The 23,193-nt window shown below is 36.8% G+C and overlaps 3 protein-coding genes across 3 annotated transcripts; all 3 read right to left on the reverse strand.

The window, feature by feature from the left end:
• Positions 1-1,127: 1,127 nt before the first annotated feature.
• On the reverse strand, positions 1,128-5,381 carry LOC135617658 (chitinase-like protein 1). The gene is made up of 5 exons (XM_065118107.1): positions 5,279-5,381; positions 4,797-4,903; positions 3,650-4,265; positions 1,922-2,075; positions 1,128-1,832 (listed from the first exon to the last, which is right to left on the reverse strand). Exons 1-5 carry the CDS (start codon positions 5,364-5,366, stop codon positions 1,424-1,426), a joined length of 1,374 nt encoding a protein of 457 aa, XP_064974179.1. The 5' UTR covers positions 5,367-5,381; the 3' UTR covers positions 1,128-1,423.
• LOC135616406 (uncharacterized) lies at positions 5,379-9,410 on the reverse strand. Its single transcript, XM_065115599.1, has 5 exons — positions 9,171-9,410; positions 9,009-9,128; positions 8,681-8,911; positions 5,470-5,715; positions 5,379-5,408 (listed from the first exon to the last, which is right to left on the reverse strand). The coding sequence occupies exons 1-5, from the start codon at positions 9,408-9,410 to the stop codon at positions 5,379-5,381; spliced, it is 867 nt and encodes a 288-aa protein (XP_064971671.1).
• A 679-nt stretch (positions 9,411-10,089) lies between these two features.
• Positions 10,090-14,606, reverse strand: LOC103992405 (probable inactive receptor kinase At5g67200). Its single transcript, XM_009412085.3, has 2 exons — positions 12,667-14,606; positions 10,090-11,011 (listed from the first exon to the last, which is right to left on the reverse strand). The coding sequence occupies exons 1-2, from the start codon at positions 14,336-14,338 to the stop codon at positions 10,449-10,451; spliced, it is 2,235 nt and encodes a 744-aa protein (XP_009410360.2). The 5' UTR covers positions 14,339-14,606; the 3' UTR covers positions 10,090-10,448.
• Positions 14,607-23,193: the final 8,587 nt, after the last annotated feature.

Consider the following 23,193-nt stretch of genomic DNA (forward strand, 5'->3'; position numbering starts at 1 on the left):
TTTATTATTATTAGGACGAATTCCTAAGATAAAATCCTTTTTTGGTTTATTATTTATTCATTTATTTATCCATAATAATAATAATAATAATAATAATAATTAGTATCATCGTTCTTCGAGCGATGCGAAGACGAACGGCTACAAAACCTTGGATCAATAGGAGGATTGAGGGCGAAGTGAAGCGCCTCCAATATGAACAAGCTTTGTCCCATCTAATATGTTGCACCTCTTGAACTAAGCCTGATTAGACTTGGCAGCAGTCATCTTAATGTAAAGGTTTGCTGTTGCAGATCATAAGTTAGATAAATGAGTTATCTTGAACAAAGTAGTATTATTCTCTTTCTGCAGCTTTTGTTGTTCTCAACAAGCTGATTAGCTTTCATTTGTTAGGTGAGTGTATACGCAAACCATGATCATAATGGAATATACTTGAATGAGAAATCCTCTTTGAAAAAGCTTAGTCCAAAGTAGAAATACCTTGTGTCCTTTCAGCAAATGGATAACGTCATTATTGGTGCAAGCTCTATGAGCAATGAGGAATTGTTTGTCCATTTTGGGTGAGCTCTATACAATTTTGCTCTTTCAAATTGACTTCAAAAGGTGTCTCTGCTTCATTTTGATTCTCTTACTCCTCAATTAATATGAGACGTAAAACCATGGGCATGCAACTAAATGAAAATTCTGCATAACTCTTTGGTTAATACTAAAACTTAGAGAGAAGAATTCTAGTTAGATTTGGAGTTGCAAGAGGAAATCCTTACCAGTGTAATATGTTATGTAGGTATACATGTCTTTGTATTAAACAATAACAATAACAACAAAAAGATTATGAACAACAACAATAACAACAAAAAATATATCATACCTTTGTAGAAAGCAAAGCTTTGTTATCAGTCATGCTGAACATGCACCATTGCTAGGCTTTTCACTCCCATCATCCTAAGCACTATAACAAACATAGCCAGATAAGTTCTCATTATCTCTATCAAAAAAATAACCAGCAATTGAAAGCAAGCAAAAGGATAATGAAGTGAACAAGAACAGCTATTTGACAGATGGAAGGTTTTACAAATGAGAATGACATCTGATTTCAACAGAAATGTCAGTCGCAATTATTAAGCCAAACATCAGTTTGGAACACAATATATTTCATAGTTTCCAAAACAATGATACTCACCCCACGGAATACAATATAATCACGAGTAGCACCATTGGCACGGTGGAGTATTACAGATAATAATAAGAATTGCAATTCAGCTATTAAGAAGAATAACAGAGCCACTCAACATAATAACCACTGCTGTAGCTACACATTTTTAACAAGCAAGTCTTATAACACAGAGCATTCATTGACACGTTCATTTATTTGGGGCACTCTGACCGATGATTCCATTGATATCTTACAGCTTACTTCGATCATGGCTTAGGTTGCTGTATCAGCTTTGTAAGATGGGTTGAAAACCACTTGTTCAGCACAATCTACATTATCTCCAGAGTTTCCACGCCCGACTCCCATCAGGTCCAGGTAATATTGGTAGTGAGATATGATATTGTTCATGGGATCAATAAAGCCCTGGCCGCATATAAGATCACCATACAGAATGTTCATGGTAAGCCCAAAGCCAGGTAACCTTTTCGACAAGGTGTCGTTCTTTGTGGGCTTCCAGTTTCCGACGAAAACATCATGGGCCGACGGCTGCTTCTTCTTTATTGGTGTCATCCACCTCCACATAGCGGCTTGGAAAGCCAGGGTAGCATTTTGCTCCAGGTATTCTGGATGGTTCAACAGATCTGCCTTTATGGCGTCGCCAAGAAGCCCATAGTTGTAGTTCCTGAAGGTCATCAATTCAAATCACAAGCCGTGACAAGATTAATTATTTTGTTCCATTGAAACATAAGACTGTAAACATCGTTGACATACCAGTACACAGGCAGAGCACCACGTCCATAGTATTGAACTCCGTCGACACAGGGATAAAGGTAGTTTGGATCACAGTAGTCTTGGCTTGGGCTCATTTCATGATTATAGCATAATCCCCATGCAAGTGGGCCACCAGTGGCAACACCATATCCACCTGCAACAAAATCATTGGCAATATACATGCATATTACATAGGTATATAGAGAGAGAGAGGTCAACAGAAATAAGCAAATAAAATAGGCAGCCTATGGTGGGATCAGCTCAATGCCTCTCCAATGGAACATCCCAGTCCTACATATAAATTGTTAGAACCAAATACTTAGTTGGTTGCTTGGTCCAGCTAGAACCCTCAGAAATGATGTAATTAAATGTCCTCATGTAATCATTCAAATCCCGGCCATTTTTTATATCTGATCATGCAGGGAAAAAGGACTTATGGTAAGGGTTTAAGTAGATGTTAGTACAAGCCAGTAATAAATATCATTAGATTAGTTCTTTTTTCAGTTAACTTACTGTTGCATTTCTAATCAATCAGTTTGAATGAGTAATAAACAAGAATTGTGCATGGTTTGCTTCACATCTTCTCATAGTCCACTATGTCCTGAATTCTGATGTCTTAAAGAGCATGTCTTTGACATGGATTATGAAATTGCCAACACTAATTTTCTTTTGTTGTTGATTTCCCATGATTCCAAACCTAGTTGTTACTCTGATCCATAGTTCTACATCGATTCCCCTTTCCCAAACAGTCTAATGTCGATGCAATTTCCCATGGATGCAAGCAAATAGGCCGGAATGAAGAATAAGGACAGAGATCCGAAATTTTCGAACAAGATCCATCAGAACATCGATTCCCCTTTCCCAAACAGTCAAATGTCGATGCAATTTCTCATCGATGCAAGCAAATAGGTCGGAATGAAGCATAAGCACAGATATCCGACATTTTCGCTTAAGATCCATCAGAACATCGATTCCCCTTTCCCAAACAGTCTAATGTCGACGCAAATTCTCATGGATGCAAGCAAATAGGTCGGAATGAAGCATGAAGACAGAGATCCGACATTTACGCACAAGATCCATCAGAACATCGATTCCCCTTTCCCCAAACAGTCTAATGTCGATGCAATTTCTCATGGATGCAAGCAAATAGGTCGGAATGAAGCATAAGGACAGAGATCCGACATTTACGCACAAGATCCATCAGAACATCGATTCCCCTTTCCCAAACAGTCTAATGTCGATGCAATTTCTCATGGATGCAAGCAAATAGGTCGGAATGAAGCATAAGGACAGAGATCCGACATTTACGCACAAGATCCATCAGAACATCGATTCCCCTTTCCCAAACAGTCTAATGTCGATGCAATTTCTCATGGATGCAAGCAAATAGGTCGGAATGAAGCATAAGGACAGGGATCCGACATTTACGCACAAGATCCATCAGAACATCGATTCCCCTTTCCCAAACAGTCTAGTGTCGATGCAATTTTTCATGGATGCAAGCAAATAGGTCGGAATGAAGAATAAGGACAGAGAACCGACATTCACGCACAAGATCCATCAGAACATCGATTCCCCTTTCCCAAACAGTCTAGTGTCGATGCAATTTCTCATGGATGCAAGCAAATAGGTCGGAATGAAGAATTAAGGACAGAGATCCGACATTCACGCACAAGATCCATCAGACGCATGGAGGAATGCGAGGAGGAGAGGAGGGATGATTCTTACAGGAGGTCTTGCTGCCGACGTGGCCGAGGAAGGCGGCGACCTCCTGCATCTTGGTCACCTTGTCGCCGGTGGTGCCGAACCCGAGAGGCTCGTAGACGGAGGCGGCAAGGATGAAGGACTGGTAGTCCCAGAAGCCGACGGCGTGCGCCACGGGGGAGTTGCGCTTGCTGAAGAGGTTCTCGAACTGGTACACCTTGAAGTAGTCGCTGATGGTGTCGTTGCAGCAGTAGATACTGCCGCTGCACTCCCACCCCTTGTTGCACACCTTGGGCTTCGACTTCGACGCCTCCGCCGCTGCCGCGAAGGCTACAGCGACCACCAGCAGGACGGCCGACCACGCCCTCATCTTCCCCACGATCGAGAGTTCTTGATCAGACCAGATCTGATCTCTTCGAAGGCAATTGAAGAGAGAGGCGACGAAGAACGGTGAATGTGGTTGGATTGGAGGGGAAGCCGAACTAAAATCTCTAATAGAGAGAGAGAGAGAGGTGTCGGTGGGCGTTGTTGGACCGATGACTGTCTCTTCATTCGACAGAGAAAGCTGAACAAGAATGACAACCGTCGGATCTGCGCCACGCCAGCTCAAGCCGTTGCTTCGTGAGTTCATCGCGGTAAACTTTGGTGGAATATCTCACAATATTTATTTATTTATTATTTTCCCATATACATATATTATATATTATACAGAGTGCAAAAATACTATACACATGAAAAAAATAATCATATTTACTCATCCTATCTTATAATTTCGTATGAATAATCCACGTGGTTAATATATTTACAAGAAAATGATAGGATTATATGAAACCATCCAAACATGATCTCAATCTATTTATCAAAAAAATACATCAATTTTCCAGGTAAAATTAACCCAATGACCTGTGAAATTATCGTCTCTAATTCTGTCTCGGTAAAACCACAGATTTTTAGATGACTGCGACTTCCAAACTGTCACTCTGCTTTCCCTTTAATTAAACAGATTCTTAAGATTCTATTCTACCGACAAAACAAGATTTCACTATATTTATGACTCTTCTGATGTATTTTTCTTAATCTTACAAAAACAATTACTTTTGCATCTACTGTTGTCTATAAGAAAACGAAGAGGACAGGGAGGAGGAGGAGGAGGAGGAGAGTTTTGTCTTACATGGTTGGGTGGCATCTCAGCCTGATGAGGATGTCTCAACTTCTCCTTCCCCTGCTGGTCCACAGGCTGGTCATCGATCCACCTCCCACCAAACTCGTGAAAAGTACCTGGACATGAAGAGCAGCAGCTTAAACTTTACGATCATGTGTCCTCATTTCACATTAATCATTAGCCCTGGAAGCAGTATATCTCGGCTGGCAGCACCGACAGCATCATGACTGTTAGCTCATCTTATTCTGCCACCAAATCATGTCTTACATTACTGGCTTGCAATTCAAAATATCATAATAAATCGCAAGGACACAAAAAAAAAAGAATTCAGTACGTAGTTCAAACAGCCATGGGCAAAACTGATGCTGCATCTGTAACGCAGGGTTTTGCCATAGAACTTGTAAATCAAGAAATGGATAGTCTGGAAGAGAGGTAAAGAATCAGTTTTTTTCTTTTGGGTCTTCGCCTATTTCTGTGCCAAGGGCTCGTACCATTCGGGTCCGAACCCTGCAGCTTTCCTCGCTTGCACATTGAAAGGGGGCTTAAGTGGACCCCTGAAGTATTCTCTGACGGTGGCATGAAAACGCTGGATTACCATCTCCTGTTGGCCATGGCATATTGCTACAGAGGTTTTGAAATTTTGAGCAAGATCTTGTGTCAGCTCACCGTCACCATGATCAACCTCATGCTGATTTGGGATACTTTCTCCCTCCAAAGGTTGTGCAGATCCAGTGCTGTCATGAATTAGCGCTGCACCATGATGCTCATTAGGTGTCCGAAGGCACAGATATGTAAACCATTTGACACCAGCAGCACAGTGTGTAATCTCTTCTGGATACACAACCCTTTCCAACAGATTTGCTGTTTGTTCATCCCCTCCATTCCGGAAACGGGAGATGGTGGTGGGAAGTACATCTAGCCCCCTAGCCTGAATTCAGATAAATTAATCCAAGAAGAGAAGATATTCATAAATATTTCAGAGTTATGAATTATGACTTGAAGCACAGAAAAAAGTGCAACAAAGAAGTCAAGATTCAAGAAGGTCAACAGACAATTAAGTTTAGCATCTTCTATTAATGCAACCTGAATTTTGATAGAACAATATAGCAAGGGCAACAACATTATATGAGAGTTATTCCTACTAGTTTGATATTTTATCACTTCCTTCATTGATGAATATAAAATAGGTAAAAGCTTTTGCATAAAGATTAACTTGATCTTATGATATTAACATTAACATCCTTTAGGTTCCACTTGTTGGGGCTTACGGTTTTGTTGTTATTAATGAAAGTTCCACTTCTTCTCCTGAGAGAAAGATAATATTTTAAGCATTTCTAATTGCCCAAATTTCTCATTATTTCAACTGCTTCATTGTGTTATACCCCTCTCTTCCACGTTATACATATGTATTTACAACATTGTTCTTGTTGCAAATTTGTCACCAGATCTAAAGGACATCAGATTGAGTGAGAAATAAGAAGTAGATAATTGATTTCAAGGGCTTGTTGTTTTTATCAGACCGAGGTCAATAAATATATATTGGCCATGGGTTGTCAATATTTGGATCAACTGAGCGGTTAGGTGTTAGGCTGTTGGAAACTTGGTCTATAGCAGATGGATATTGTCTGTAACCTTCATGTTTCAACCTTGTCTCTCCACTCTCATCATATCTATTTAAATTCTGAACTAGCATTTTGTCACATAACAAGAATTATAGTCTATCCACTAACTTTCCATTTGCAAATCTAATTCGAAAAAGATGCATATTGGAGATGTTAACACTCTCAGGGAAGTCAAGGTTCTGTGTATCATTCGTTCATCTTTAAATGTTCTATAACTATATCAAATCCAATGTTCTAACTTTCTTCTTTCACATTTTGCATGATAGCAAGTTCAAACATGTTTATGCACCTAATTCTTAGTGATTAAACTTCAAAAATTTATTCTTTTGATGCACAAGGTTATTATAAAATTGGTTGATACAATCAAGGTCCGCCATACCGTACCGTACTGGAGTTTCGACCCGGGCTCGGTACGGTACGGTACGGGTGGTATCGACCGGTATACCAAGGTGTACCGAGCGGTACACCTGATTTTATCGATTTATCCCTCCAAAATATCTGAAAATTAGAAAAAAAAGGTTAGGGTAGTGTTGTCAAGTTACAAATACATACTTCTTGATTAGAAAACGAATACATACCTCTTGATTAGAAAAGTTAGGATAGTCTTAATTACTCTCTAATTAAAAAAACGAATACATATCTCTTGATTAGAAAGTTCTTCCTCTTAATCTTCTCAAATTAGCCTCGATTGAATTCACAAATCGTTGTTTTATAGAGTTTAGGAGAGAAAAAGAAAGTTTGAGAGAGAGTTTAAGAGAGTATAATGAAATAGGGGAGAGAAGAATGGTTTAAATAGGAGGAGAAAAAGCTCCAACGGTCAAATTGACCGTTGGAACACTGTAGCACTGCTACTGTGTGGTAACGGTCGATTTCGACCGTTACCGAGTGGTGTTGGACAGTAACGGTCGAAATCGACCGTTACCGAGTGGTGCCGGGCGGTAACGGTCGAAATTTCGACCGTTACCGCCCGATTTTGCCTCGTATCGCCCGATATGGGGGTTTTTGGGGCGTACCGCCCGGTAGCGGGCGATCCGCGTACCGATAACCTACTGGACCGATACGTACCGCCCGATACGAGCGGTACGCTTCGGTACGGCAGACCTTGGATACAATAGTCAGCAAACTTGTATTTAGAACTACACCTCGTTTCTAGGAGTCATATATACATATGGATGAAAATGAAGCAAGAAGAACAAAATTTTGAGAAATTAGGAAAAAAAGAAATTCAGTATAGAAAGGAAAGGAGGGAGGAAAGGGAAGTATAACTTAGAAGGGTAAAAGAAACAGTTGAAGGAAAGTTCCCTTCTTTAAGGGTAAAACGTTGACATTATTTTTTTAATTATTTGCAAAAAGAAAAGAAAACACCAGGAAAAAAGAAAAAACAAATGATAATCTAAATGAAAAGATTTAAGAAGAATATACAACCAGCAACAGTGAAACATATCTGGTTTAATACCAGGTGACAAACATGGCGTCAGATAAGGTCTCTTAGAATAATAACTGATTTCAGCTGAAGTTTGATGTGTTGTAATTGATCTTATAGTTAACTTTGATGAATAAATTATTTAATTTTGTTTTGGCAGATGGCCACCAGAGCACAATATTTTCTGTTGTGTTCTGTAGGAACACCATTGCCAGCCATTATAGAGAAACAGCAGTTGGTTGTGACATGGTGGGTAATTTATTGCAGTCTTAGGTGATACTTATGCAGCTAGTTGGCAGCAAACCGAACATGGGAATTAGACAAGCACTAAATGTCAAGCAACAATAAGAATAAAAAGCCTCTGGTTAAAAGTGCATAACGCAAGTTATGTCACTCACTACATCCCCTTATGGAAGTATTTGCTCTTTTTCCTTCCAGGATGGTCTATATATTAATGTATATTAAATGTTTATCCACCGATAACACATGTTATTGGGCACCTTCCTTGACTTTATGCCCAAAGACTGTACAAAATCCATTAGTGCTAGCCTCAAACTTAAAGAGTTCCATGGTCCCTAAATTGAACTTCTTTAAGCAAAAGGTAAGAAGTTATACCCTTGAGTTGGTTATCATTCACCTGAACAAATTTTGGGATGTTCTAAAGGAGATACTGGTTGAGGAGTGTCAATTGAGTGTGGTCTTTGCAGCATCTTTTTGTCTTTGTTCTCATTTGTGTTCATTATAATGTTTTCCCTTGCAACAAAACTTGTTCTTTTAACAACTGTTTTTGCAGCTCTTTTCATAAGACCGGGAAGACGATTCTAGTCATAGAAAAAAGAATCACCAACCTCATGGACGCAGTGCTCCACGGCGAGTCGTGCCAACAGGCTTTTGGAGGTCTGCAATGCAGAGTCCCAGAGGCCGTCGTGGGCAGGGAGAGCCCCATAGTGTGACCCCACCTCCTCCAGCCTTGCGGCAAGGAGTGTGAAGTGCCGACCTTCGTCCTGGGCCACCCTCACAAAGTCGGTGAAGAATTCCCTGGGCATTGCCTCCTGCCTCCCAAAACGAGCAATGATGTCCTGCACTTAGAATAGTATGGATAACATTTTTTTTTCCGAGTGGCTGCGACATTTTCACAAACGAGTGGTGGGCAGTAGCAACTGAACCAAAACTCACCCAGGAAAGGTCAATGGCCCAGCTCTCAGTGTGGGCAAGGCTATGTAGGATGGCCTGCCGGCTCTGCAAACTCCCGGCTTTGCCCAGCTTCGGCATCATGCTCGGCGACACCAGTTTCACCTGCACGTGCGCACAAAACAGTCAATTTGCCCTTTTCTTCACCTTTTTCACACGGAAATCGAGCAGAGTCCCAGTGCCAATTACACTCGAGAGACGGGCCGGTCGATCAGGGACGAGAGGGGGAGGGCCATCATTGCGATAGGGGACCGAGATGTCGTCCAGCAGCCAGCGGGCGGCCACGGCTTCGCCAAGGCGGGCCTTCTCGAACGGATCGGGCGTGTTCAAGACCTCCAGGGCGGCCTCCACCAGCGTCTGCTTCTCCGCCTCGCCGTCGCCCCCCATAGCTCTCTCTCGGTCGCCGAACTCCGCACTTTCCCCTCGAGTGCGCGCGGGCGTCGCCCTCTCAGTTGTGACTTAAGCCGGGCCGCGGAAAACAGCGGTTACGTGATGGGTTATTTTTAATTGTAATTTTTATTATTATTTTTAAAATAAATACATTAGATTTTTAAAAATAAAAAATATATATTATATCAAATAATATATACCATTTGAGACCTATCACTTATGCAACAATGCACTAATCAATCCGAATGTTTCAATAAAGATAAATATAAATATATTTGATCCCGAGAGTGACCAATGAATCATTTCTTTTAAAAAAATAGAAAATAAATTTAAAAAAATAGCTTATATGACATCAACCACAATTTATGCAAACTTTATTTGCTATGGGGAATAAGAGATGGATAGAGCAATGGAAAACTGTAATCACCTAAGAAAATTTAGGAGAAGAAAATTTCAAAAGCTATTAAAGATTGTACATGTGAGTGCATCTACAAAATAACAAAAAGAAATAAACAATCCAATAATTTTTTGTGTTTTTTACCTGATCCAAACAAAGAATGTTGGCATGAGGTGTCACAATGTTAAGGTTAGCAAAGCATCATGGTGTTTCAGGGACACAGTCTTGCTCCATGCAAAAACTGCAGCATCACAATCCACAGCATGAAAGAATCCAAGCTCCAAAAATTTAGAGATTATATATAAATTCATAGAATACTTTTACAAGGCTTAGAATACTTGTCTTTGACATCTGCTGAAGGCACAATCTGATCCTTATTTACCCTGATTGCAATTTATCTTCTATACTACAGTTGAGCTAACACTGATAGTACATGAGCAATGGACTATTTTAGTAGCCTCCATGGTTCCAATTCCATGAGCAACAGTGAAGCAGGTTTTTAACTATTCAACAATCTTAGCACATCCCTCCCACACTGAGGGTGGACATTACATTTATAGACACTGAAGCTCCAATTGCCCTCAGAATAGAAAGATCTCTTCAACAAGGTCCATTAGATATGGGAATCAGGGCCAGAACTAGGAAAGGGAGGCTGAACCACTATCATGGTCTCCTGTGTCAACCTCCTTCACTTCCTCAATCATTTTCAAAATCTGCCATGCGGTCGGCCTGCTATCTGGAGAAAGATGAACACAGGCTGCAGCAATGTCGATGATCATCATTAAGCGTTCATCATCTGCTCCTTCGATTACATCCTCTCTCATTGATCGAACCCAAACAGGCAGAGTGGTTTCCACGAGCACTGGCTGCTGCGAAGGTCGTTTCCCGGTCAGGAGCTCTAGCAGTAAGACACCAAATGCATAGATATCTGAACTAGGTGTTAGCCCTCCATTAGAATTTTGGGATTCAGGAGCTCTATATCCTATATCATCTTCATTGTCGGATGGTTTCATAAGAAAAGCGAGACAGTTATCGGTCAGGCAAGCCTCAAAATCAGAACCAAGAAGGACATTGGAAGATTTAACGTTTCCGTGGACTAATCGAGAAGCTTGGTGGATGTATCCAAGGCCGTGTGCAACATCCTCCGCTATCTTTAGACATGATGTCCAGTGGAGGGGCTTCGGTCTTGTGGATCTTGAACCTACAACAAAAACGTCAGAATTTAAAATTAACCAGAGTAGCCATAATTTTAATTGAAATGGGGTGAGTAGCAAGTATCGGCCCCAGTGACAGCTATGAAATAGTATTAAGCAACAAAAATGAATCACAATATCAATTTAGCATTTTATGTTTTGCTAGAACATTACCTACAAATGATAAAAATTAAATCCTCTGTCTCTTGCTTGCTCAATCGTTAAATTATACTCTCTAACCTTTTTGCTGCATAAACTAAAGTGAAAATTCCTTCCGCCCTTATTTTTTAATTATTGATTTTGCAAGCAAAACTTGGGATTCTACAATCTGCAACTTAAGGACAGCTCGAGGGTAAGAACCTTAGTATACAAATAGCCTAAGAGGAGCCCTTCCTAATCTTAAAGAACAGTACTGATTGCTGGGCTGCATCAGATTCTAAAATAAGTGAGCATAGATATTTTCCAAAAAGTCTATTTATACCTTTTCATATCATCTTCGAGCATCATCTCAGAAGAGAGTGAAATTTATGTATGGAAGTCTAGCATGTTATATATGTATGGAGCACAGAACCAATAAATATCTGATTTAGAATCCACAAACCAAATGAAAAAGTTATCTTTATTTTACATGTACTGAGGTGAGATTCAAAGGAATATATGCTCATACTAGTACTAGTATGGGACAAGCACAATTACAAACATGTATCAAGTGCAAGAAGCGGCAAGGAAGCAAATGAGAGATACGAGGAACACATCAAAAATTAATTTCTTATGGGTACTTCATAATGCTGATGTTTAAGTTTCATGAATTTGCGAAATATTGAAGATGCACATTTAAGAAGCTTCAAAATTCAAAATGATATCTATACCATGTATTGCATATAGCCAACACAAGTCATACCGGTTGACGATAGAGTCCATTGAAAGTTTCATGTAGGATATCTAAAATTCCAAATGACATACACCATCTCAGTCATAAAAAGCAAGTACAAAGGCAACCTTTCTGGTAATTTACCATGTAAGTTTCTTCAACAATTGATCCTGATGATTTGAGATGAACCATGTGGGATCATTGTTACTGCTTAAATCTTTTTAATTTGAATAATTGATACATATTGGTGATCTGCATGCATAAACTTACATATATGCTCCATTAATGGTACAACAAAAATAGTTCAGACAAATGAGTGTCGTAATCGCATACCTTGATAACTTTTCAGATCTCATAGTTTGTCGAGGGCATTTTCTAATCCTAGAATATAGTTCAACGAACAATTCACTATAACTCATCCCCATCAGATGAAGAAAGTAAAGATTTACTGAATAGTCTAAATGATTAAAACAGTAGGCATCTTTGATTGCTTCCCTCATTTGTGTTTCTTGGAAATACTTTCAGATTTTCTGAAACTTTGGAAGGTAAAAGATTTTACTTCCAAGAATTGAATTGAAAATTTTCATTCCCATGACCAGCATACTGTCCCCGAAATGTTTTTCTAGTAGGAAGAACCAAATTGAAGTAAAATAAGATGGAAAACAGCACAAGAAAATGACTGGATTATACCTACTTCAAACAGCCGAGGAACAATAACTATGAGCAAGTTAATGGAAAACAATTAAGAGGGAAAGCAGCACAAGAGAATGAATGGCACCCACAGGTCCATACCATGCACAAGGGAGGATAAGCTGCCATTGGGATGGTAGTCATAGACCAGCAGCCTCTCTTCCTTGGCCTTGAAGTACGCCCGCAGCGGCACCAAGTTGGGGTGCCGAAGCCTTCCGAGCATCTCCATGTGCCGCTCGAACACCTCCTTCCCCGTTGTCACCAGCTTCGCGGCGTCCAATCTTTTCACGCTCACCATCAGCCTATTCTCCAATACTGCCTTGTAAGTACTCCCCGCACTCCCTCTGCCCAACATCTCGGCCGAGGCTTTCATCAGCTGCTGCAGATTGTACACCGGCGCCTCCCCGGCGCAGAACACCAAGCACCCACTCTTAGACAGCTTCTTCACCTTCTCCTCCGACATCGCCAGTGACGCGGCCGCCATGAGCTCGTGGCTCCGGTTCTCGGTCTGCGCGTTGAGATTCTCGAGATTCGACTCCGGAGCCTCGGCGGCCCCATTGGCTTGGTGCTTCACCGGGCCCAGGATCGCCCCCCGCTTCATCCTGCTCCTCTTCTTCTGCATCAACAAGGAGAAGCCCAAGACTCCAATCACTAGAAACGAGCTGGCCAAGAACCCCACCGCCACGACGGCTCTCTTGTGCATCTTCTGCGCAGGGGAAGCGGAGCTCGGGAGGCGTATCCCCTCGTGTTCCCCTGCGACAGCGTTCGCGGGGGACGGGGCGGTGCGTGAGACGTTGCCGCCGCCGCACTTCTTTCTCAGGACGCCTCCGCACAGCCCCGGATTCGCAGCGAAGGCCGAGGCGGCGAACGAGGACAACGCGGCGGTGGCCGGGATCCTGCCGGAGAAGTTGTTGTAGGAGACGTTGAAGTTCACGAGGGAGGACTGGTTGAGGGGAGGGATGGGACCGCTGAAGCGGTTCGACTCGAGGCGAAGGGCGTAGAGCCGATCGAGCGCGGCGAGAGAAGGCGGGATCGGGCCGGAGAGGTTGTTGTACGACAAGTCGAGGGTACGGAGGCGATGGAGGGAGAGAACGGAGGCGGGGAAGGCGCCTACGAAGCGATTGCGGCTTAGGAAGAGGGCCTTAAGGTTCAGCAGCGGGGAGAGGTCCGGGAGTGGGCCGGTAAGGGAGTTGGCCTTGAGGCTGAGGATCCGAAGCTGGTCAAGCCGGTCGAGGGTGCCGCCGGCGAAGACACCGGCGAGGCCCCCGGCCTCGAGGACGAGCCGGACGACCCTGCCATCGGGGGAGCACCAGACGCCGGGCCAGCGGCAGTGCTCGTTGTCGGAGGAGGAGCCGTTGGTCGCGGGGAAGAAGGGCAGGCGGTTGCCGGGGTCAGCCCTGGCCTTAAACGCCAGGAGGGCCGCAGCGTCGTCGGACGCACCGGATGCCGAAGCAGAAACCACGAACAACGACAAGAGGATCCACATGGAGATCGACCGCAGCCATGGCAGAAGGGCTCTAGGATTCGAAGGCTGCTCTTGCATTGCGTTCGGAAAGCAGACAACGCAACGCAAGGAAGTTGGAGTCGGTCGTCGTCGTGCTCGTCCTCCTCCTCCTCTTCCTTCCACCGGCCTCTTCTCCTTCCTCATCCTCCTCTTTATTATCCCTTCAAACGAAACGAGACGATCGACGCTCGACTGTCTGTACACGGTCAGGGTGCACGAATCCTCCGGACGCAAACAGGCATGATGACGTCGGGTCGGTGGGGCCACCATTTACCTAACAGAGAAAAGGTCTGAGCCTATTGGAGCGAACGCAGCGGATGGGGAGGAGGGGGGGAGATCGTGCAAAAGAGGACGAAGAAGGGGAGCGTGGATGGGGAGCAGCTGTTCTGAAAAGTTCGGCGAGGAGGGCCACGCCGTCACGTGAAGGGCGGAGGCGAAGCTCGGGTGGAGGATTTGAACCGGGAGTGTACCGCTTGTCGTGCTGGAAAGAGGACATACTGTGGATGACGGTGTATGTGTGGGAGCGCTACGGCGGCGGCGGCCCGGTGGCGGTACTGCGCGCTGTAGTCTGATGTACGCGTCCCAACGTTTGAATATATAAAAAAAAGGACGAATTCTTAAAATAACGCAATTTTTTTTTGAAAAAAAAATCTCAATAATATCGCTTCTTTATTTTTTTTCTTCTTTTTTTTAAATCTATTTTTTTGGGTCGGATTCAACTGATCCAATGAATTAAAAGTAAATTATGATAATATAAAATCCATAATTCTAATTAAAATTATTTTCTAACATTCCAAATAATATAGCTCAGAAATTTCCAATCTGTCTCAACCAAAAGAAGGGTAAAAGCCCCCATCTCAGAATGGGGACTCGTCCTTCACGGGTTTATGTAACGAGACATCAATCGACCACCGTTGTGTACCGACGAAGGAACAAAGAGTCCAATCCATATTGCTGCCGTCCTCCGGTGTCATTTCATGCAAGACAACACATTAAACACCACCCAATTCAATAATCGATCACGTCGCTTCTTTGTCGGCCTTTTCTCCGGTGCAAGAGGCTGGGCTTTTCAACTCGGACACGAGCCATTCAAGGAGGCAGGAGGCCATGTTTGCCGTGAAGGGAGGAGGGCAAGCGGCGGAGCAGCGCCATGTGCTGCGGAGTCACCACCGCGATCGGTGCGAGCCTCCGAGAGAAGGTGAGGTCACCCGAAGCGGAGCAAGCGGAGCCGCGAGTGTTGACGACAGGAACGTCTCCGAAGGATCCAAGAGTGCCAGTTTGGGTTACGGAAGGTTTGTTCTTTGTTCGTGGTAAACATGGCGAAACTCGAAGACGATTAATCTGCGCTGTAACGTTGTAACGAAGAAGTCGTCGACGATGGCTGGCTGCAGAACTGAAGCTGTGTCGAAGAGGCCCAAATAGATCATGGCATTCGCGAGGAAGACGATGCTTTGTGCAGAGACACAGCACTCTGTATCCACATCATATGAACAAACTGTTGGGACATTATGTGATTAATAAAGAATATTCGTAAGTATAAAAATCATGTTCGCATCACTGTTATATGAAAAATTTTAATATCAGAAATTAAAATTAAATAATAATAATAATAATATATACTTTTTTGATATCATAAAAAAAGTTTTTATGCTTTTTTGTCTTATCAAAAAAGTTATAACAATATCATTTGGAATGAAAATTAGACTCGTCTTCTCTTTTTTTTTATCTCCTAAAAAATTTTACTATAATTGAACTTTCTTTATATTAGTCAATAACCATAATTATAATCTAATTATATTTATGATATATCTTACCTAATTAGATAGGATTATATAATCTAACATTCTCACACTAGATCTATTAATTAATAAGATATTAAAATTTAAAATCAAAATAAATAAAATAAAAATTATTTAAAAATAATTTTATTTAATTAGTTTTTGAAACTTTGAAAAAATATTTTTTACATGTGCATAAATTTTATAAAACATGCCAATAAATCTAAATAATAATAATAATATCATATTAAATCTGACTACTAATACGAGTTATAGCGGTTGTATGTCATCAATATCATACTTTTCTGTATGTATCATAATACTATTAGCTCTTTCTAATACAATCCAAAATGACCCCTGAAATTTATTTGACAATCATGTTATATATATTCAATCATAATATATATACATAAATATGAAAAGGATAACAAAAATAAATAATTTTAATTATGTAAATAAAAATATCAATTATTAATTATGGGTTGCTCACAAAACCAATCATAAAAACATGTTTTTTCAAACACTATAAGTCCTAAATGAATGGATCATCAATTAATATAATAAAACTTTATTTCTTAATTGACATTAATTATTTTTGGACTCTTTTATCAAACCATCAAATACCTTATAGCATAATGCATACAAATGGTAGAGTACTTGTTATTGTCATAAAAAGAAAACTATTGCGATGTCATAAAGTATATTTAACAACTTGATAATTATGTTTAACGATACCAAATCTTGAGATAAAATTTTGTAATCATAAAATATGATTAGTGGCTTTAAAGTATACAATAAAATTAGCTTTTATTATTGATAATATAATAATACATTTCTTATTTTTTTTCTTACAAATTAACTCTTTCACTAATAAATATAAAATGTAAAATAGACTTCTTATTATCAAGATAATTTATATAATCAATATTTGAAAATACAATAATTTCAAGTTGATCTAATTTCATATATGTAAGTATAGAATTTTTCATTCCTTCCAAATATCTTATTACCTTTTCTTCTTGTAGCCTTTTAGTATTTCATTCCCGAATAACTTTAATATATATCTAGTATTTCAACTACAAAATTTATATCTAGTCTAGTATAATGTTGAGCATAATAAACTTTCAACTACGCATATATAATGAATATTTTTTTATTTAATTTTTTTTTAAATTATTTTAAAAAATATTTATTTTGACTGAAATATCTACTTTTATCATTTGCTGAACAAGGTTGTATATTAAATATCTTCAAGACTCGATTAATATATTATTTTTAAGATAATAGTAGTAATCCTTAAAATCTATCCATGAATATCTTAATATTAATAATATAAGATGTCTTACTCATATCAATCATCTTAAACTTTTTAATGAGAAATTTTTTGTTTTGGTATAATAATCTATGATCACTATTAGTAAGTAAAATATTATTCATATATAGATCAATATAATAAATTAGCTCTCACTAATCTTCAGATATAAACATTGATCAATAGTATTTTTCTTGAATATGAAAGAAGCAATAGTCTCAGGAAACTTTATATACTATTGTCGGGAGCCTATTCAAGGTCATAAAGGACTTTCTAAATTTATATATCAAAATATTTTTTTTTCTATGAATCGTTTAATATATATAAATCTAAATCCCCTTACATAAAATTAATTTTCACATCTATGTGATGTAACTCAAATCATAATAAGTCATTAATATAGTGATAATTTTTAACGAGTTCATTTAAAAAATAAAAAAACTATCTTGTTATGATCATTTCATTCATAAAACCTTTAATCAAAGTCTAACTTTTATATCATTCAATATTCTCCTTTGAGTTATGATAGACTCTTTTATAATTATTAGATTATTCTATGAGTTTTTAGATACTATTTTGATTCATTTATTTTAACTCTTTTTTTATTATAATGTATTTTTTAGAATCATTATTTTTTATTACTATGTCATAGTTTGAATCTTATAGATATATCACATAATAATAAAAAAAATTAAAAGTGTTCTTTCCATTTGAGATATTTTCAAAACTATTGATTATAGTTATTCTATATGATTATTTTTGATGACATTAACATCATGTGAGAATTTTTTAATATTATTTTAATCAATATTATTTTATTATTTATTTTCATCAATTCTTTTAGTAATTTGAACAATAACAATCCATCAAAAATAATAAAGGAGTATCAACCTATATCCTTAATATCAAAATTAAATTTCACTCTCATTAATTCATTATCTTTTAGGAATCCTACATTACTAGATTCAACTATCTTTATACAATGATTAGAATAATAAAATTTATATCTCCTTGAATTTTTCTAAATAAATAATAAAATATTTAAAAATAATCGTTGAATTTAATTTTTTTTTTGTGATTTGAATATTTTTATCTCTAAGGATAATCACAAATATGTAAATGTCTTAAGTTGAATTTTTTACTAATCTATAACTCAAAAAGATTGATAAAATTGACTTACTAGGAATCCTATTTAAAATATATATAACCGTAAAGCTTCGCCTCATATTATTAACTCATGAGTTATAGATAACTTATTGTACTCATAGTCATATAAATAAGAATATGATTTCACCTCTCAACAATCTCATTCTATTGTAGCACATCTAATAAGAAATATATTTAGCATAAATATCTCATTTTTCTAATAATCTAGTAAAAATTTAGAATTATAATTAAGCTAACTAGCATAACTATCATAAAATTTATTACTTCTGTCCGATTTAATAAATTTGACTAATTAATCTAATTATCTCCCTACTTTATTTATATATACTTAAAACTGTTAATAACTTGAGATGTTAGATACTCACAACTCAATAGATAATAACATATATAATAAAATATTTCTCTCTATTAAAATAGGATACATAGTGACACATAGATACAAACATATATACTGTAAGGTGTATATAAAATTATATTTTATTCTAGTATTTAATTAGAGTATCATTATAAATTGAAGATTCACATTAGTTCTGTACAAACTATTATACAAAATTTAAATGAAATTATGATAAGTTTCTCTTCACCAAGTGAGAAACAATACCCTAATAATTCAAGATAAAAAAACTAAATTTCTAGAATTGTAGAAATATAACATCATATGAATCATCTTCAGGTATAAGTGATTAGTATTAAATATTATTGTTTTCGCTTTAAGATGATTTCTTATATTGATGAATATTTGATACTCTTTTGATTCTCATATTAGAAAGAACCTCTATAATCCTTCTTACATTTCTTGCCATAGAAATAGCATTTTTTTATGAAGTTTTTCTTTTATAAGTTTATATAGCATTTAAAAACTTAATTGATTTATAAGTCTTTATAACTTTAATCTTAATTCTTTCTAAACACATATACTAATCAACTCATTTAAGTTTTATTTATCATTAATTTTATTATAAAATTTTTAAATGAGTAAGAAAAAAATAAAATTAAGAATAGATTAATACTAAAAAAATAAAATATATTAATAACTAATGTTCTTGAGTTTATAACTTTGTTAGGCATATTAAAGATATAATATTAAATTCATCAAATATTGTCATACTAAATTTTAATCAGTTATTTCATTAAAGTATCATTTAATGACTTGTTAATAAATTTAAATTAATCTTTAAATATTTTAGTATCATAGACTATAGTGAAGTCTAAATATTATTGATAATTATCATAAGACTGAGTCTTTTATATATTTTTTATTAGTTATCTTAATCATTTGTTCCATAGAACTTTCAATAGTTATGCTTTCGATCCTTTTAACTAGTTTGTTCAAATCTAATATACCCAATATAAATTACATATGCTTAAGATATTTATAATAATTTAATTCAAAAAATATATTGACATTTACAAGAATACAACGATCGAAGTATCACTATAACAAAATAAAACAAAATTAGTACTTTGAGTTTTCAAAATATGATGAACTATTGATATTATTTTTATTTCATAAATTAAGTAAAATATTAATATATCTAGTATTTATATAAAATTATTTATGAAGGATGATACCATCCTTGTGAAATAGTATTACTATAATTGGATATATAACTCTGAACTATAAAGATATCCAAAATAGTATCATCCCACCTTATTATATGATTTTTTGAAGTAGATTCTCCTTCAGGATTATCTAAATCTCTTACTTATGTGTACTTATGAATATTATTTTTAATCTTATTTAAGACTAATTCTCTAATACAATTTTATTAGTTATTTGTCGAGACCACTTTTCTAATTACGAGACCAATATAATAATATAAAATATAATTTAAAAATATTTTTATAAATGATAAAAATGTATTATAATTTACATCCTATAAGCTTATTATGTTATATTAATTTGACAACTATAAATCAGATATAATTTAGAAATATAATATATAAATAATATTCATCAATTTCTTCAATTTATTGTATACCGAAACAAATTAATAATAATAAAATAATAGTCATAATAATTATTGAACATTAATCGATATTAAAAAAATATGATAACTATAATTATGTCAAATCATAAATTATGTCTTTTACATAAAAATAAATATTATTTCATAATTTCAAATAAATATATATGAATAACTAAACAAATATCAATGAATAATAATTAAAATTCTCATTATCACATGTAAAATTTTATCAATATATCATATGATAAACCTATAAAAGAAAATCATATTTTATAATTTTTAAATTCAATATGGAACCTTTAGACCAATCAATCATATTTAATTAAGCTAGCTCAAAATTGGATTATCCAAATTAGGCTCATAGATTTGGGCAAACCATCCACCCAATTAGGTCTGTCAAAATTAAAATTAATTAAAATTAAAATTTAATTAAAATCAAAATACAAACATGATCAAGATCAATCAAAATATTTGATAAAATAAATTAAATTAGCTAATTTTATAATTAAAGATATAAGTAAAAAAAATTATAATTTCTAAAAGGTAAAACTATAATTCTCCTTAGGATATATAATGATTTTTTTTTATTTTTGATGGGCATAAATGGAAAAATGAATTTAAGGACATATTGATTTTTTTTAATTTTTAAGAGGTAAAAATATCCTTTTAAACAAACATAATTCTTACTTCCTTTTCTATGATCGTTTCATGAGGCATGCAGCCGTCGCAGCGTGCAGTTGCTACCATCACTTTAGTCAACGATTGTCCTTATACTCTTGATTGATAACCTCTTCGATTATTGTGTGGTGTTGTGCTATTATGCCCTTGTGCACACGCGACACTTGGTGGCTGTGGTGAGGGTCACCGGGAGCAATAATTGTGCCCATGCTTCCACTTGGTGCAATCATTATCTTTAGGCGTCTAGTTGATGTTGGTCGTGGCTAAGAAATATTATAGTGATGCTGATGCAATAGTAGTGCTGTTGCAATCACGACACTACTGTAGTCGTCACATGGAGTGGCGCTACTATAGCCACCTATGACTAAGGCAGGCCAATCATCATAAGGTTATTGTACCTCACGATGTTTTTGCTGCATATACACTCATTACTTCGAACTGGACTTGTGACCATCAAAGGTCATTACCCTTAACAATATTATCGTCGATAGTAATTTGTCATCTATTGATCAAACACGAAGAACCTCACATCACCTATAAGCAAATGATAAGACAAACTAAATAGACAAATAAATTAATAACAAAAATAGATCATTTAAACATCGTAAATCAAAATCGAATAATACCTTTTATGGTGTTAATTAACATATCTAAATGCAAAATAGATCTGAAATATAAGGTATTTGATTTTAAAACTTGACTTTGATATCAATTTTAAGTATAAAAATTGTAATTATACTACTGTTAAGTGAAAAATTTTAATGTCAAACTAAAATCAAATATTGATAGATCAAATATATGATGCATATACCTCGATATCATTCAAAATGTCTTTATCTGATCTACAAGTTCATCGTCGTCAAATTCGAAGTAAGAATTATACTCATATTCTCTTTTCTTTATATTATTTGTAAAATTATTATGAGCGACAAATTAAAGACAAAGAGAAGATAAAAAAAATTATGATCTCTTAATGATTGATTATTTCATATTAGAAAGTTTTATTTTTTTTATAGATGAAAACAAAAGATTTAGGATGATAATTAGGAGAATTGCTCTTATCCAGATCATCTCCTATGCGATTTTACTATAATTAAATTTTTTTTATTAGTCGATAATTATAATCATATCTAAAATATATATTATCTAATTAGATAGAATCATATAATCTAATAATATAAATATTTATTATCTTGATAAAATTAAATGATGTTTGAGTGTGTCAAAAGGGAGAAGTCATCATGGAGTTTGTCATCTCCTAGCTTCGACCTTCAAATTTCCGAGTATGGTAACAACAGGAAAACACTAGTGACTCTGCAGATATGTGTGCATATTATACCACTGAGTGCAAGGACAAGCAAACGAACGAGTGGAGCAGAAAAGTGTCATTGGCAATAGACAACGATGGATGGAAACTCATCCGCACTCCAATCGAGTAATTATTTTCACATGTTAATCAATGGGGGGTATAGATAGATTTGCAGGAGTTCTTTAATGGGCAAAAGTAAGGCCAGTTCTACTTTTCACAGATCATCCTTGGTCACCACCACCACCATTGTTGCTCAGAACGAGGCCGCCACATATTTCCAAGGTGTCATTTCAGGAATGGGAATTCACAGCGAGCTCACCTATCTCCACACACCCCGTGTCAGATCTCACATGCTCACCGTTAAGAAGTAGCATACTAGAGCTACTGCAGCACAAAACAGGGGTGAAGAGAACAGGAGCCAAGGCCATGGAAACCTTGGCATGCTTGAGCTGGTTCGCAGGTGCCATGTGAACCGGCACACAAGCAATAAATGCTAGTTATGCTGGTGTAGTGGCCAACCCAGTGGGATCGATCTAATCCTGTATCAGAAAAAGAAAAAGAATTGAGAGTGCCTTGTTCTTGTCAGACCCTCCTCAATCAAACTTCTCTGCAGAGATAAAGATTTCTCTTCAGCACTTGGCTTCGTCAATTGTTTTGTCTGGTGCATGCACTTTTGACATGCTCAACTCTAATGGGGAAGAGCCAGTTAACATGATAGCAATGGGAGGTCGATGGACCAAAGCCTATAGAATACTTGTTTCGATACATTACCTTTCGATGTCAACCAGTTAGGTGGAGAATATGAATCTGATATTATATCACTCCATTATTCTATGTCGATGATGAATTGAATGATAATTAGGCCCTCAGCAGAGAATTAATTATATGAGTCAATAGTAGTAGTACTCTTA

Source organism: Musa acuminata, chromosome BXJ2-7 (genome assembly GCF_036884655.1).
Source record: "Musa acuminata AAA Group cultivar baxijiao chromosome BXJ2-7, Cavendish_Baxijiao_AAA, whole genome shotgun sequence".
In the NCBI taxonomy this organism is placed as follows: domain Eukaryota; kingdom Viridiplantae; phylum Streptophyta; class Magnoliopsida; order Zingiberales; family Musaceae; genus Musa; species Musa acuminata.